General features: G+C 37.0%; 2 protein-coding genes across 4 annotated transcripts in view; one reads left to right on the plus strand and one right to left on the minus strand.

Annotated features, from left to right (window-relative positions):
- Window positions 1–17,912, plus strand: part of TDRD9 (tudor domain containing 9) — a 68,098-nt gene that overhangs the window by 4,875 nt on the left and 45,311 nt on the right. For 2 of the 3 annotated variants that reach the window (XM_030275086.4, XM_030275079.4), the window contains exon 2: window positions 12,061–12,167. In XM_030275086.4, coding sequence (XP_030130946.4) covers window positions 12,061–12,167 — 107 coding nt within the window. Of the gene's footprint in view, window positions 1–576; window positions 697–12,060; window positions 12,168–17,912 lie in introns of those variants that run through there. The other variant, XM_030275085.4, reaches the window with a different exon arrangement.
- On the minus strand, window positions 347–3,080 carry RD3L (RD3 like). The gene is made up of 4 exons (XM_012574110.5): window positions 2,941–3,080; window positions 2,605–2,693; window positions 1,650–1,955; window positions 347–780 (listed from the first exon to the last, which is right to left on the minus strand). The coding sequence occupies exons 3-4, from the start codon at window positions 1,946–1,948 to the stop codon at window positions 483–485; spliced, it is 597 nt and encodes a 198-aa protein (XP_012429564.3). The 5' UTR covers window positions 1,949–1,955; window positions 2,605–2,693; window positions 2,941–3,080; the 3' UTR covers window positions 347–482.

Genomic DNA, 17,912 nt, shown 5'->3' on the forward strand with positions numbered 1-17,912 from the left:
TATTCAGCTCCAAAAAGTATTTACCAGTTTATTTAACTGATGTTATATTAAACCATTTCTTTTACACAGCATAAAGTTCCCATAGAGCCTAAAAGCTATGTGTCAAACACAGAACTTTTTGTCTAACACTCTCTGGATTGATGCTGTTTCAAAATATACAAGCAATCTTTTTTTGTTGTAGTTTAAATACTTCTAGCTCTATATGGCTGAAAATTAAACTGCCTCTGAGTTTTTTTTTCGGAAACATCTACATTTTTGATGAAAAGGTGGCTTCTAACACAACAGCTCTAAGAAACTATAAAGATAAAAGGTCAGTTGATACCTAAATTACTGCATACTAGCTATTACAAAGGATTTTAATTTCTAAATTTGGAATAAAAAGGGGAGCATGTCACATTTCTTACTCCTGTGAATCTGGACTGCAGTTACAAGAAAGGAACGTCAATGGCTACATAAATTTTTGAAAGTAACACAAAACCAACTTAACTTGATGGGTAGTAATAGGGTAGATTCCAGATTCTGTGAGAGAAGGTGGGAAACATGCTTTGTGTATTTTTGTCGACATAACTTGAAACCGTGGGGATTTCATCTTTGTCCGACTTGTTGGAGCTGTCACCACGCGGACTAAAATGTTCAGGGCAATTTGTATTCCATGCATCTACCAGCTGCTCTGCTTGGTTTTCTCTCTCAATGGTGGTAAGAAAATCTTTTAAAACTTGCTTGAATATGTAGACTATTTCCCACGGTAAAACATCATTTTCTGCCAAAACTTCCCGAAATCTAGGAAAAAAAAAAAACAAACCAAAAAAAAACCCAAAAATTGAAATCTAATCATCAGCACTGAAAACTTCTCTCTTTCCTCTCTTGTCAGTTGGGGGTGGGGGAGGAGGAAATGACTTGAGTTCTAGTGTCATTTTTTCCTTGCTGCCACATTTCCCCACTCACCCCCGCCCCCCCCCCCCAGGAAGATTGTAAGAGGAAAAGAGCTCTAACAATGTACTGGATGTGCTCCAGCTATTGTGGATTGAAAGCAGTTGTAATTGGGTAGGCTTTTTTATTTATTTTTTTTTCCTTTGGCCCATCTGGGTAACTTGATTTAAACTGACTTTGCCCTCAGGTGTATTCTGAGCTTTAAAAGGCAAATGGACTTGTTCTGTCCTTTCTGAGTCCCTAGAAAATGTACTTAAAATGCAGGCATAGGAGATTTTTTCTTCATAAAATGTGTAGAGGTTTTATTTTTTTTTAATTTACACTGATTGGCAAAATTTTAGGAGCTTTCTGGTATTGGCCACAGTACGGCCAGATTTCTGCGTAATAGTGCATTGCATTAGTCCTTTTATTCGATTTTTAGTTACTAGGTTGCTATTTACTGAATTATAGGGATAAGTAACAGGAAAAATGGGAAGTATTGAAAGGTTATACAAGATTTCCTTTGTTTGGATTAGACCAGGAAAATCCTGATTTAAAACTTCCTTCAAGTGCAGCGTATTAAAGTGAAGATGTAATTTCTAAAACAACTGTAAAAATGCTCTCCAGTTACTGGTCATTGCTGCTTTGGAAGAGCAGAGCCAAATACAAACTTTGATTAGGCAGAGAAACATCTGACTTGTGATAGAGAACTCAGAGTCAGGGAAGTATGAAACAATTACCTGCTGAGAACAGTTCCTGTTTGGCAAGGCTGGATTTGAGAGCAGAGAACTTCAAGCTGCCGTTGCTCCGTAGCTGGAATTGTTGCTTGAGGATTTTGGTAGTTCTTGAGCCAGTTGTAATCCATGCCAGTTTTTTGGACTTTTTGTTCATTTTCAATCTCTTGCACTAATCTTTCACGCTCTTTCAGGTGCCATTTCAACTCCCTCAGCAGGGTTTTTGTAACTACTTCTGATCCAGGACATCTTGTGGATTTGTAGGAATCAGTTTTTGACCATTTCATCCAGCCAAAAAGTGGCATTTTTAAGCTAGGGAGAGGAAAAAAATTAATTTTGCTTGTCTGTCTAACGGGTTAGTTCTTTTTACCTGTAGACTTCTTTCTTAGGAACTGAATGTTTGAATGAAACTTTATTAAGGATCTTAGAATAGTTTGCTGTACAAAATCACCAGGCCGTAATGAAATACAACAAGTCTTGCACCTTACAATATTTCCTGTCTGTTTTCTGAGTTAACATACTCTGTGAAATCTACAGCATTTGAAAGTACATATCCATCACCTTGGAAATATTTCATATTTTATCCATACTCTACATGATTTAAAAAACAGTCAGGGAGGAAACCCCTACACCCTATCATGCAAGCTAACAAAAAACCCCTCAAACTTCACAAAAAACCCGACTAAGTAAGAACACTCCCTTCCAACAAGACACAAACCCCCAAACCTCAAGAATTTGAACTTATACATATATTTTAAATTGAAATTAATTAATTAGTAGTTAAGTGCTAGAGCTCTGCTTGATCAGGTTTTATAACTTATGTATCAATTTTTATTTTAACTATTTTAATTATTGTTCACATTATCTGGAAACAGAAATCTGGGAGAATAGACTTCTAATTTGCATTTTGTAACAAATCATGCACACACAAGCACGCAAATTGGAATAAAAAAAAAATTACCTTTGCAGTTTTCTGTGAACAGTGTTTCAGGTGAGTTTGCTTGAAGGTGTCTTATTCTAGCATATCCCGTTTGCAGGTTGTTAGTACTGCTGGAAGAAAACAAGGGTTTTTTTTTTCTTTTTCCTATTTTCTTTCTTTTTTTTTTTTTTTTTTTTTTTTTTTTTCATTTACTCAAACTGTACCCAGAAAAAATGACTTTCTGTACTGAATATGGCAGTTTAAGTTTTTCTGCTTTTAAGGTTCTTTTTCATCCTCTGTACTGGAGAGAAGCAGTAATCCATTTAACCTAACATGGTCTCTCAAATACTTTCTACCAAGTCCATTAAGATCTCCTACCTTTGAATTGAATTCTGCCGATGGCAGCAATTTAAAAAAAAGATGGTAACAATTTCAAATGCTTGTTGCTAAATCCATCCAAATGTATTGTTGGTAGTGAGATGAATAATGATAGTCTGAAGCAACTACAGACGTGCTTGTAGCTAAAGTTAAGGCTGTCGTATGATGTGATGCTTGGCTGTGCATAGCTGTAGGTCACAGTTTAGAGCTGTATTTTTATGCCCGTAGAGTGCTAAAAATAACTATGTTGCTTTTATCATCAAACTAAACTTTCAGGCCATTGAGATGCTGGAAGACTTATCTCCCATTAGAGGGGGATCAGGCTGTTCTGCTGTCATTTTTAAACAGCTAAGAATAGTTTTTCTCTAGTAAAGATCATCTAAAGCTTTTGTTAAGTAAGTGTTGACAGAAAAGAGGTATTTGACAGTTGCTCAGGATTTTGTTGCTACATTAAATGTTTCTTCCAGATGAATTTCATCAGTCTCATGGTTCTATATGTTTTCATTACTGTACATAGCTGTTAGCATTTTAAATTAACATTTCAAATGTGTTTAAAGAACGCAGACTGCAACACCTACAGTGTGCCATGAAAGACACTTTAATCTAATTAAAGGAATAGAATGATAAGGAGATGCAAATTGAGGTCAAACTGATCTAAAAAGCCCAGAATTGTAAGTCTTACCATAGGCATTGCTTCTCTCTCAAGTGGCTGTCAGCTGCCTGCTCCCTGTTTCCTTGATGAATATTTTGAGCATATCCATTTTTAAGGTTCATTCTCGGGGATGGCACTGTTCACACTAAAGGTCGCTGAAGGAGCCATTTTCCATTCCAGTTACCCGGTCTCTTCCTATTAATCTAAACAGTAGCCATGGTTTAAGAAACACTGCCTTTCTTCTTGCCCTTGTTCTAATAGCTGTCTGTGCTCCTCTTAAGTATTTTTCATTCCTACTTTTCTCCCTCCACTGGTGTGTTGAACAGTTGGGAGAACAAAGATTCTCTAAATTTGTTCTAGATGTCATACAACATAAAGGATGACGTGTATGGCTGTTATTAAAGCTGATACCGCTTATACATTGAAAAAATTCAAATGTCACTATTAATCCTCTTCAACTGGAAGGTTTTCACATTGCATTGAATGTGGTACTATGAAAAAAGAAGGGAGCTAGGTTTATGAGGACAGAACTGTCCTGACAGATTTTCAGATAAAATTAAAATGCTCCTTGCCACCTCCTTTACAGCACAGTTAACATCACCACTTTTTTCCACTGTATCAATCTGCAAGTAAACTGCTGTACAGTGTAAAACCATTATAGTGTATTTGCAAATTAGAGATGCCTACTGGAAGGTGTGGAAAGTAATTAAATGAGAAACCTACAACTTTTATTTTTCAACCTAATCTTTGGTTGCATCATTGAAGATTCCAGGCAGGATCCTGAGGATCATACGTATCTTTTCATTGATAGGAGAGCATTGAAGCTGAACATTTTTATTGCTTCTACTTTTGTATGCACTTTGGGTATGTGAAGAGACTACTCATGTGGGGCTGGCACTGGAAAGTGGACCTCAAAAGTAGAGCAGTAGTTTGTGCAGTTTCTAGCCCATGGTTAATTCTGGAAACTTTGTTAAGAGTCCAAATTCTACCCAGCTGTCTCTAAATGTACTGCTGGATCTAAAGTGCTGTGTCAGGGTGGAAATTTTGGCTGACAGTGGGTCTGTTCCCTGAAGGCACTGTGAAGTTTGTCTTTATTAGTAACTTAATTATGTCTCAGTGGTCAACTCTGCATCCTCACTCAGAACAAGGAGTGTTGTCTGTTGTGTGTGACAGAACAACTCCTGTACTAATGTGCTGGGTTTATTCTGTTATTTTCTTTTACCCTGATTATAAATTATACACAGTTCTATTTACTTTTTGATTTTCCAAGGTGTATTTAGGGAGCCTGTTATATATTCTTCTTTGTCTGAGTTGAAAGGGATATCAGTGTGGGGTTAGTACCTGTCACGTTAAAAGAATTCCTTCTAAGGTAACATATGCATGCACGGTGATTGGTGTGTTCTGGGTATGGTTTGTACTGAAAAGCTGCAACTAAACCCAGCATTCTTGGAAGAACCCTCATTTTTGGAGTGGTTTTGTTCTGCCATGTGGGTGGCTTGGTGTGAAGGAGTGGAAGTATGGGTCATGGCTCTATTAATCTGAAAATATTGGGTATCCTAAATCTCATCTGTTTGGAGAATTCCTCCTTTGTCTCCTCCTGTTTGACATCACAAATGTGAGGGAGAACTTGAAAATTAAGATGTGACTTAGAAGTATTGCTTTTAAAGGTTTTGGGGTTTTTTTGACAAAGCCAGTTTGAGTAGAAGTTGGTACTGAAGAGCAGTTTGATCAATTTAACTAAATGTTACACTGACACGAGCATCCAGGCATGATAAATGGTGAGAATGGCTGGAGAAGAAGGTTCTTATTCTTTTCTTTGGAAAATTTTATGGCATCTGTACCACGTGAGATTCTGCTGACTCATGTAGTTGAAAGGAGCAAGAAGTACAGCTCTTTATGAATGAGACTCCATGTGACATTGAGAAATTATTACCCTAATTCTTTGTTGACCAAGAGTGCTGATAGCAGATCATGAGCATTGCTACCTAGCTAACATTTCAACACATTGGGGTAGTGTTGCATGTTCCATAATTCTTTCCAGTATCTGTTAATAATCATATACTGTGGTTTGCTGCCATAGATTTTGTGAGGAGGGCTGTTGATTGCTGGCGATTTAGCCCAGTAGACACCTAAACACCACACAGGCCCTTGCTTACCTGCTGTTCCCTCTCAGTGGAATAAGAAATGAGGAGTGGAACAGAAAAGAAAACTTGGTTTCAAAATAAAAGCTGTTTTAAGAAGTGGAACAAGAGAGAAAACAAAAAAAGTGATGCAGAGGCAGCCCCACATCACCTCTCATGGGCAGACCAATGCCCAGCCAATTTCTGAACAACAGTTGGCAAGCTGGACTGAAACCCCATTCTTCTCACTTTTTGTTGCTAAGTATGACACTAAATGGATTCTCTGATCTGTTTATGTTGTCTTCCTGGTTATGCCCCCTCCCAAACCCTTGTGCATCCACCAGCCTATTTATGGGGAGGAGAGGAGAATGTAGTGAGAGAAACAGAAAGGTCCTGGATGCTGTGCAAATGCTGTTCTGGAGTAACAAAAACATTTATTTTCAGAAGTACTGATTTGGTCACAATTTTAAAACAGCATTGTAGTGCTGCTATGAAAAAAAATAAATAAATAACCCTATCCCAGCCAGGTCCAGAGCAGTTACAAAGAAAGGTTACCAATGCTCCCATCATCTGAGCAGAGAGAGAGATTTCATAAAATAATTTATCCACAGCTAGCAGGTTGGATGGTTTCCTTTCATTTATATGTGTAGTGCTACTCTATGGGTTTAATCAACTTTGTAGTGTATTTTTCTTTTGATTTGACAGAACAACTCACTCTGGCTATTTTGGGCAGCAGACAGATGGTGTGTCTACCTCTTCTGATAATTTCAGACATCATTTGACTACTGCTTTTGCTTTTTTAACAATTATGAGCAAAATTTGCCATGAGCCTACACAAGAGGCCTCTTGGTAAGACTCCTTGTTTGGTCTTTTACTGTGACAGTGAACAACACAATAATTTTCTTTTAGCAGTCTTAACAGACAGAAGTTTGTATAAGCTGTCTTTTCATCTTGGTGTTGAGATGAATGAAAATCAGGACATTTTTGAAGCTGATTTCTTCCACTTGGACTGTCTGTAGCATTACTATCTCTGGTGCTGATGACACTTCACTAATAGGCAGGGGAGTTACAGGCATCAATTTGAAATTGAGGCAATCCTGCTTTTAATACTAATCTTCAAACGCATTCTTCTAAATTCAGAGCAGTCTCTTACTTGCATTTTATTTTCTCAGAGATTTGTTTAATCTGGATTTTACCAAGTTGGTAGCCAAATGCAGAAAGAGAAGCTCATCAGCAGCTCATGTTCTAGAAGAGTCCAGGTCTTTGAAGTCCAGAAGTTCATCCCACTGACATAACATCCCAGGGCAGAAGACAGTAAATTGGAGGATTTGGGCTGTTTTATCTTGGTATTTGTGCTTTTTACGTATCTTGAATTTTAACTGTGGATAAAGTGCAGAGCTATTGGTTTGACATATGTGAAATATTTCTGAGTTGTTGAGTTTCCATAGTCTGTTCAAAGATTATCATTTGAGTTTGTCAGGATTTTTCAAAGTTGATTTAGTGCTTTCCCTCCTTATTTCCCCCCCTCCCCAGCTAGATAAGGTTTTAAAACAAGCAATCTGAATTGCACCTGAGGAAGAGCAGTGCAAGCTTTTAAAATGCTTAAATATGAAGACTTTATCACTAAATCTAGCAAATTACATTTTAGAGCAGCTCTTTAAGTGGAAAAAATGCATGCCCCTAACTGATTCTTAGATTCTTGAAATAATATGTAGTGACGCTGTTAAGTCTGTGTTTTAGTTTTTAATATGTTCAATTTATTCTGAATTCTATTAAGTCTCCTTTTGCAGCTGAAACATGGCTTTTGAATGACAGTACATGATTTCATTGAAGTTAGTGTATTTCTGCAGGTAGAAGCAATCTTTTGTATAGAAAACCAGCTTCCAGTTGAAAGGAAAATAATTTTTAGTATGTCCTTCAGTAAACCCAGTGGAAGGTTATTTACTGTCATGGCAAATGTTCAGTTATGTAAAGTGTCACATTAGTTTCAGAAGAGAAGCTTTGAAACAGTCTACTGTATATATCTTACTAAAATTGTATGGCAAAATATTGCTCTGTGTGTTATGAGGCTGAGGCTAAGTGGTTTTTTTCTAGTGATTTCTTCCCTCCCAAAGATCCGTAAATAGGTGGATAGTATGTGTGCGTGACAGAAGCCATGACTTGGGGCTGTCCTTCTCTTGTGATCTGTGAAATGGGTGACACTAGCTTTATGTTCAACATCTAGTCCCATGTGCACAGGATTTTTTGTGTTAAATGAGGCACAACATAAATAAGCAGAAAATACATCTTATAAGACTTAAAAACTCAGTTCCAGGAGACTTTGATGTGGGCATGTTCTAGAAGGTACATGGCCTTGATTAGAGGATTCTACCGCAAAATTAAGTGATTAATATATTTGTTTTTGAAGTTGGATAAGCAAGTATCTTAATCCTTGGAATTTCATTGCATGCTTGGATGTTTGCTTTATACAGTCAGGTATGCTACATAAGCAGTTTTGAAATTTTTTTTTCAGGGAATAAGACTGCATATGTCTGTTAGTTTAATAAAGCTTTTTTTAAAGCATTTATTCTAGAAGTGTTAACTGTGCAGTGTAGGCATTGGCATTGCAGTTAATGTATGTCATTGGAAAGGGCCAAACAGGTTACCTGTCATAGTTATGGTGAGACTGGGCAACTGATTCTATTTTTGGCACCTAAGTGTATGCAAAAATGCTTTGGTTATTATTTCAAGTTTTACTTAGCATACTCTGTTATGATGCCTTGTTGACTTATTAGAGGTCATTCTAGAGGCATGAAGAAAGACCTTTCTCTAGCTCAATTTGTGTAAAGAAAGGCACCCTCAGTGTATTTTAAAGCATTTACAATTGAATGTGTCAACAATTTTTGGTGTTAAACTGTGTTTCCCTTCTGTTAATTCCCCTGAAGTGTCAGCTGTATTTAATTTTATGTTTCAAAATACCTTGTTTCAATCAATTGCTCAAAATTAGTTTGACTGGGCATATGTACCAAGACCACTCACATTTCAGAAAAATCTTATGGTACTTAAACCACATAATACAGAATGAAGAAAGAATTCTGTTACCTCATAAGGCAGTGTTAGTTCTTTTCCAAGAAGAGACATGCACCTCTTTGTCTTGAAGGAAGGGCTCCTGCTGGCCACTGCCTGTCAGGCTCAGAGTCCTGTCTGCTACTTCTGAGGGTGTTTCTGAAAATAGGTAGATCTTGAGATGTACACATCTACATAGGTAGATCTGAGGATGTAGCAAGGGTTACTTGTTGAGTGAAGTCAGTGATTGTGTTCTCAGTGCTTTATAATTTTGTCTGCCTTTTTCCACTTGGGGTGAACAGAATGTCACATATTTGCAGGCTCTGCCATAGATACCTGGCTGCATGAGGGGGTGAAATTTGCACTTGATATGAATAAGATCAAGTTCACCTACTTTTTAAGATGAAGGGCAAGGAAGAATATTTAAAATCTCCTACATTTCCTTCAGTTGGTGACTTCAAGTATGAGTGATTGTGTTAGTCACAAAAATGCTTTTTGTTGCTTCTTAATTTGGTAGAATTTTGAATGGTTTGGATGTGCAGTTGAAAAGGCTGGACTCTGTAAATCCTGAGGAATATATTTTACAACATGGCAGGTGTACTGAAGGTGGGTTTTGAATGTCAGGAGAGATAGAAATGGGGACAGACAGGTGATTCATAAGTAGAATCCAGAAAAGGCCCTTTATGTGCATTGCTGTGTTACAGCCTGGAATGGATTTGAATTTCTGAATCTTATTGTTCTGCTGTCAGTAAATTTTGCTGAAAATCATTAGATTGCCACCTAAGGGAAATTTCTTCCTGTTTATCCAGGTATATAGGATGATACCTCCCACTGATGGTGTATTAATGATTACTGGGAAGGATTGTATCATTGTGGTAATTTAGGAGAGCTCCAAAGGGCTTTATAGTAATTTTTTTCCATTTTGCTTAAAACCCCCCACTATTCTGTAAGCTTTATATTTTATTAATGCAGAAAAGTACAGCATCAAAACATCAATAAATGATACAGCAAAGCTTATTAGTTCATTTCATATTCCCATATGTAATTTTCTAGTTGCATATGATTTTCCTCAAGACTGGAGCCTGATTTGGTACGTCAAGTGCAAAATGTTTATTCCTAATGACTGGCTATTAAATATCTTGTTTATTCATTGTGTAGCCTGAGGTTCATTTACTGCATGCTGTTTCCTGAAGACAGAAAACCTAATTCTTGAAATAAAATAATCAGCTGTCCAAACAGAAAAAATAATTAATCTGTTCTCACAAATGACTAAGGTCATGCTGTCCTCATTTTCCTCAAGCTGTACAGGCAAAGGTTGAAAGCTCACACACACACGTATATATACATAAACATTTCTGGGAGCCTGTTTTTTAAATGCTTAAGACTCTTAAAATTCCAAGATATATAATTAATAAGTTTATTTGTTTATTTATGTAGTTATTACTGTTCCTTAACTGATTTCAGCTACTGCTTAGATACTGATGCATCTGCAAGGTCTTAACTGCAAGTGAGGCACACAATCCTGCCTTTCCCAGCCTTAGCCCCTCAGTAGGAGTTTTCTGTTGGTGTTTTGCTTGCTGTTGCTCCAGGCTCTGACAGTCAAGCAATACCTGCTCCTCTGTGACAGCACTGACTGCTTGCCCTGGATGGCTTTTCTCCTCATGGAGAACCTAAGGACAATTGCATGTACTGCATAACCAGGTTTTGTTTTCAGAATATGTGTGTCCATTGTATTCAGTGAGGCCACAGGTTTATAGAAGTGAAAAACTAATTGGTTATATCAGTAAAAATCTGTATAGTATGTGCATACAACGCTGCCTGAGTGAGATTGTGCAGCCAAGCTTCATTATGGTATTTTCAGCTACCAAATGCTTGACTTTGTTACCATCATTGAATTTTTGGGTTTTATTTGTGTTTAGTATACACTCAGTGGAATAACCTACATTGCAAGCAGTCAAACATCCTGGGTGTAAATATTTCTATATATTTTTGCAGATTCAGATCTTTTGAGGAGTGTTTTAGAAGGGTTTGAGTGATGGGAGCTGGCTGTAGGCTGCTGTTGCTCATGTAGCCATTTGCAGATGGGTGCAGTTCTGCTGAACCTTGCTGTAAGAAGTACTTGAGGTCTGAGGGAAATTGCTGTAGTTCTATGCCTAAAATATTGTTAAAATTGGGTCAGAAGCTATCTCCTAGTTTGTTGGCAGCAGTAGGTGGTAAATACTTGGTGTTCTGTTCTGAGCTGAGTGAATGGTCTTGTAGCAGAACCAAGCTGGCACAGAGTTTGCCTTGGCAGAGAAGGTGAGTGCTCAGCGGCATCAAAATCCTGGGAAATTCCCTCTCTTGAGGGCTGTATGATGTAGTGCCATGTTAAAAATCTCATGTTTTCAGTGTCACTGCTTCTGGAGTCAGTGTTGCCTATTTTTTGGGCCAAGAAATAAACAGCCTTATCCTTTCATAAAACTTAGAAGCAGATTTGCTGTGCCTTCATGATCTGTTGCATAAGTAAGGCTTGCACAGGGCCCAGAGTTGAAGTTATTGTGCAAAACTGTAGTTTTGCAGTTTGACATCTAGTTTGTATTTTATTTTTAAAAAATCACTCTTGATATTTTCATAACTTTTCTATTTTAAAGTTTACCTGTGATTTAGTAACCATACAATCATTGTTTACATGCTACTTTACTATCTAGTGAATTTCATGTGAATTTCTTCAGACTGTTTCTGTAGAAGAAATTTCTGAAAATCTCATTTAATTACATTTATATCATGATTAACGTTTCTTGTGTGTAACAGATTTCCATAAAATTCAGTGATTATTCAATGAATATTAATTTTTTTTTTGCTGACCACCATCACTTCTTGGCTTACATTTAAAGTTTTTTTTTAAAAGCAGTGAGCTGTTTGTTTCCTCCTGTCTTACTTCCCCTGTCTCCAGGGAATCATGCAAGAATTACATTTATTTTCCTAATTGTACATGTCAATAATTGAAGAAAGAGAGCTATTTCATCTTTATCCAGATGAAATTGTAGTCTTCTATTATTAGAAGATAAATTCCCAGGTATTGAAGCCTTAAAGGATGATATTTTGGGAGCTCAGTCTTCTTGGGTCTAAGCAAAAAGACGAAATGTGGCTTTTTCCTCAGGCTAGTATTTAAATGCATAGACTGATTTTTTTTTTCTGAAGTTTGTTCATTGAAGTAGTTCCTGCATGACATGGAGAACTTCCTATATAATGCTGTTATTTCCAGAGATCCCAAAGACTTGTATTAGGAAGCATTTATTAATTTATCATTTCTTTCCTCTTCAGATTGCCTGTCTTGGAGAACATTGGAACTGAGTATGCTAAACAATGCAGGCAAGCAGAGGAACAAGAGCTGAATGTTGCTGGAAATTATCAGCTTGTCTATAAACCAGGTAAAAAGAGGAAATAGAATTATTTAGTTCCTATTATAAACTCAGAAACACCTGCCCTTTTTCTCCCTGTTGTCTTTATGCTATCTCCCTCTCTAAATTGAATATTCTTTTTTGTTTATTGATGTATGTGCATTGGTTTGGTGCAGAAAAACATGGTATTAAAAAGTCAACTCCTTTTCTGGAAACCACAGTGTATAATGCTCTTGTTCATACATCTGGCTTGTTGTACTGATAAATGTAGATATATGATTAAAATGAATCTACAAGGACAAGATACCATTCATTAGATTCATGCCTTTGTTCTGTTTCCCCATTTTCTATTCATATTTCTCTGTGTACTTGATTGTTGCTTTGAGCTGCCTTTAGAGAGAAATTCGATTGCACTTCTTTCCTAGGAGCTCTGGCAAAAGCACTGTGAGGCTGACTCACTTGTCAGGGCAGCTCAGCTTCAAACTCTTTCTGTGCTTCATAATTTCCAGATTTGCTAATGTAGCTGATTTTCTGAGAAAAGGGCATTTATCTTTTATCTGTTCTGTGCGTCATTCTCTTAATACTTTCTGTATACCTTTGCTGGCATACCAAAATATGAGAAATTGAGACATCTTCTAGAAATTACTGTCTTTCAGTGCATCTGCAAATTCTCTGGCCTCTGGAGCTCAGGCTGATGAAGCCACTTGTGGGATTTGTCATCACCTGAAATGCAGTAGGGGCACTTGGCCAATTCACTATGTGCAGTGTGCCTTGTCTTCTGTCCTAACCACAAAATACTGTCTCTCGTTCCCTTGATGTAACATAAAGTTTGTGGGAGAGGGAGTATTAAAAGGTGGAAATGGGGGAATAAAGAGACTGGAAGGAGTCTTATTGTTATTCAGGAATGACATTTCCCTAGTTCTTCATGTGCTTTACTAGCAAAGAAGAGACAGCAAGTTGAGTAAGATTAAATTCTGTAGACGTTTCTTTAATAATAAAGTGGTATTGATGAATGCAGGGAAATGCCGTAGCTCATTCAGTGTCTTTTGCCTACAAAATCAGAATATTGTATAAAACAGACTAGCAGCTTTAGCAGCACTAGTGGCCTGCATGACTTTGAATGAGACTGATGCTAGCAGTGTTCTTTCTGTAAAAGAAACAGGATTATAACTTAGGCTTTTTAGGAAATATTTCTGCGTAGTCATCCTGGTACTTTGTTTTGTAAATACTTATTTTCTCTTGGTCTACCCTAAAATATTTGTCCTTGAAATTTTGCCTTCTAATATTTACTCTTGCCTTCCAGTTGTAACTTACTGAAACAATATCTAGTTAGCAAACAACCATAAAATGTTTTTAAAGTATTGACATGCTACATTATATCTTATTATTAATCCATTAGATATTTTCTTCAGTTTCTTGTCTGCCCTTTCTTCCCCCTTTTCTGTTCTTTGTCTGTGTCATTGTCTGGAGTCTCAGTTGCTTCAGGAGCTGTTCTGTGCAGTGTTGATGCCTGCCTGCTCTCATCAGTGCTCTGCTGCCAGCAGTGTGTGATCCCGTGGCAGACTCCAAGCAAACTGGATAGTGACAGGACTGGAACATTCCTACGGCATTCTGAGACTGAGCTGCCAGATCCCACCTAGATGTAGAATAACATAAAAGCTTCAGAATATCCTGCTTCTTACTGCTCTTAACTTTGACTTAGACAGACTCAGGAACACTGTGTTAGGGTAGTAGAATAAAAAAGCTCAGTAAGTGAGCATAGGAATTGTACTGTTAATTTCATAGCTTATAATGTTTGACATTTGAGACTGCTTTAATGTACTATGCTCATCATTCAGGTTTTAAGAACTTCAAGGTGTATTTGTAACCATCAGCTGTATTGATCTGAAAGTGTATGTTTTCCTCAGGAACATGAGAACTGTAATATCTGATCAAGGATTTATATAGACCAGGGCCTATGGGTTGAGCTATGTTGAATACAAATGTAGTCAAGAAATAACCTTCACAGCATGGAAATGAGAAACTGATTTTCTGAAGGTTCTGAATTGGTACCTCTTCTGTAGCTTCTTTCTCTCGGAGTTGCTGTTGTAACTATAGGCAATGTTTCTGTGCAAATTGATAGCCTGTTTTAAATCTTGCAGTTACTGAAACTTCTTGTGTTTTTACTGCTTGTGCCTTGTTATTTGATGAAGTTCTATTGAGTTTAAATCCTGTGCTTTCCAATTTCTTTGAAAGAACATATGCTTTTATGCTGAGGTGACAAACAGAAATGCCTAATCTGCTTCTGTGTTGGAGAAACAGATCATCAGAGAACTGCATTTAGAGTTCTGGCTTCTGCAGAGCATGGTAGAAATGATACTGCTGTGCAAAGGAAGTTGAAGTGATTAAATAAAGGCAGAAGAAAATTATTTGTCATGGCTGTTACCCAAAACGAGTAGAGCATTAGCAGTTCTGCCCTCTTCCACCAGGCATGTTTCACATTTGGTACTGCCTCTTCCAGGCTTCACACACTTTTTATTCAGTGAGGTCATGGGGTGTTGTGCAGAGGGAAACCTTCCAGAGCTAGGTGTGTGGCACAGTTGCCATTTTACTCACCTTGTAGAATTTTTTTTTCCAAATTTGGGAATTCTGAATTGTACAGACTAGAGCTTTGCACTTCAGAAATCTTCTGAATTTGCACTTCTAAAATCCTTATTTTCATGAAGCTTTGTGAGTGGCAGCTTTTTGGTTTGGTTTGGTTTTTTTTTCCTTCATGATTTTTTTCTTCATGATTTTCATGCCTATAAATGGATCTCTTCTAAAGGTCTTCCAGGTCCCACCTGAAGTAATTTCTTTCAGAGAAGAAGAAATTTAAACACTGTTTCTGGTATATAAGAAACTGAATTTTAGGTACCATATATATAGTGAATTCAGAACGGATGCATGACAGGAAAATAAATCATAGCACAGATCCTCACCCCAAAACCTTTGGTATATAACATACATGCAAGTTGGAGAGGATTGCAGTAAAAAAGTCTCACCAGACATGTATTTTCTTAGAAATTAAGCTTATCAAGGATCAGTCAGCAGCACCTTTGTGTAATTGGTGTTTGACGGAGGTAGCACCATGTTTTGGGAAATCCTTTTGCTTTTTGGCTCAGTGTAGGAGCCAGTTGTTACCTGTGGCTTTCCTTTCCTATGAGCTTCCTTGCAAACTGTAATCACTTTGTGTATTTGTAGCTCAGCAGAAGAATGATCAGTGATTTAATAAGCATCTAATTTGATTCCAGTACATTCAAGTATGTTTTGTTTTAAGCATCTCATTTTAATTGCTTAGTGGCAGATAGCAATATACAGCTGTACAAACTCTTCTCCCAGAATTGGTGAATATAGACATATATTCTTACAGAATTCTCCTAGAATTGGTGAATATAAAAATGTAAATATAAAAATTCAATTCAGGAAACAGGTATCAGAGGGAGTACATCTACTGTATGTGCTGTAATAACTGAGGTACTGCAAAACTGCTCTTTCCACAGGCACTGGACTGTTCTAGTTACTGTCATCTCTACAGGACTTTCATAGTAATTGAAAGGAAATTGAGCAGGAGAATTCATCTTTCCCATAACTGAATTTTCTCTTACTTTTTTGCACTGACACTGAATAGAGCAATTAATACTATTTATTCTGAACTGGCATTAATGCTTCTTATACACTGAAATATATTGCTTGTCCTAAACCAGCATGGGGGGCAGTTGCCTATTCCCTCAATTTACTGTTTTCATCTTGGAAGCATCCTGCATTCTGTGACAAAATCCAAGGTGAAGGTTACAGCACAATGCCTGACACAAGGTGTACACTAGTTGCATCAGTTACTCCTAATAATGTTTTTCAGAAAATATAAGCAATTGAAAAAGCAAAAGTTTGTGCCTCCATTGCTGATAATTCTGTAGAGCTGTAGCTGAATTTTTAGATGAGTCTGCCCTGGCAGGAATGACCAGCTTTTCTGAAGACTAGTTTTCATTAGAGGATTTATTACATATTAGATATGAAAAATAAAAAAGAAAAACCCCAAGCAAACTCAAACATTTAAAGGTAATTACACTGTATTGTATAGTCTCCAGTTGAATGGTTATTTAAATCAGTAGAATAACCTTTCAGCAGGGTGTACATTGAAATGTTCTCTTTGCAGCAGCTCATAGTGGTTCAGAACAACTCTCATGTTTAAAAAATAAAGATGAAATTGTTAAGGCCTTTTAAGGTGGTTGTTCAAATTCCCCATCTCAATTTTGTTTTGGTTTTTTTTTTTTTTTTTTTTACTAAGGATTATAATAGATTTCAGATGGAGTTTATCCTTAGTTTGTTAGGGTGGGACATTTCCATTTTTGCTTGGGTCATGTCAGTGTTCATCTCAAGATGCCAGTTTGCTGAGACCCAAAATTGTTCTGTCTCTGCAGACAGAAGTCTCACAGCTGTTGTAGTATTAGTTCCCCAAGCAAATCAATGTTTCTTTCTCTTTGAGGCATGCCTTGAAGAGAAAAAACCCAAACCATACAGTGTTCAGTAGCACCTGTTAAATGGTTGTATGGCTGTCAGTTCTTAAGTTCTGGGTGGTGATTGTGGCTAATGTTGGATCACCATTTACTTCTGGTATCATTTCTTTTCCATACAGCTGTGCTTAGGAGAGAATAAGATGTTGCTGTCCTAGAAGTGTTATGTAAAAAGCAGTATTAAAAAAGTTATATTTTATCAGTGAAAAAATGATACATACAAAATTAATTAGATTGTTTTTCAGCAGGTACATGAATACTGGTGGCTCTTTATTTGCTTCTGGTTTGTTTCTTTGTGTTTTTGAAATAGAATTATTAATTGAAGTTCTTGGTAATACACTGGGGTTTGTACTGCATTACAGAAGGTTATTATATGAATCCTACCTTTGGAATTGTTTGCACCTCGCTCCTTATTCATAAGCACTATTAAAAATTGCTTTCTTCTTTTAACATTTTAACTTTTCAAAATGGCAGTTGTTTCTTTGAAAACTTGATAGAGGTGGGAAGGTTATGTTGCTTTAGCAGGAATTTGCTGATACTGGGACCTGTTCCCTAGCAGCTTGAGGTTTCTTCCAGCATTGGTCAAATCTCGCACAGCTATGGATGTCTCAGTTGTGACATGTTTGTGCCGGAGGGAAGCCAGGCAGCCTTCCTGCAGAGTTGCTGTGGCAGAATGCTATATATATGCGTTTTTCTGGGAAATATATTTAGAACCTTGACCAAAAGTATTTTAAAAAGGACAGTTGATATTTCAAAGGGGTGCTGCTATCAAGTTCTGTTTTTGTGTTAAGTGGTGCTAAGGAGATCTTGTGTAGTGATCACCTTTCACTGTTGTGTTTTAGAGTCCAGGTAAAAAGAATTTTTCCTGTTGTATAATTTGGCTTTAGGTGAACTGTGATTTTTTAGTGCCTTATGAAACTGTTGTAGTGAGCTGTCCAGATTTTGGGGCTTTTTTTTAGTGTTAGAATTACTTAATTTGTATTCCTTGACACTTGGAGACAATTTGGGAACACACTGAGGTATGGCACAGAGCTAAGATGCTCTTCTGCCTGCTTCTGCTTCACTGCTGTGTGAGATCGGTACAACCTTTCCAAAGAAAGGGAGCTGTAACTGCAGTCAAGTATTTAGGCTGTAGTCTTTATTTTAATGTAATTATTGCCTTTGTAGAAAGAATTATAGAATTCTGTCTCACTACTCTGTTTCTTAAAGAAAAAAATGACATAAATAGAAGTAAAGGGTTCTATTA

Source organism: Taeniopygia guttata, chromosome 5, assembly GCF_048771995.1.
Source record: "Taeniopygia guttata chromosome 5, bTaeGut7.mat, whole genome shotgun sequence".
In the NCBI taxonomy this organism is placed as follows: domain Eukaryota; kingdom Metazoa; phylum Chordata; class Aves; order Passeriformes; family Estrildidae; genus Taeniopygia; species Taeniopygia guttata.

Excerpts from the sequence above, each read along its gene's own strand:
- RD3L (XM_012574110.5), bottom strand. The coding sequence starts at position 1,948 with ATGCCACTTTTTGGCTGGATGAAATGGTCAAAAACTGATTCCTACAAA. Across the intron at positions 781-1,649 it reads ACAGGAACTGTTCTCAGCAG|ATTTCGGGAAGTTTTGGCAG; the intron begins GTAATTGTTTCA and ends TTTTTTTCCTAG.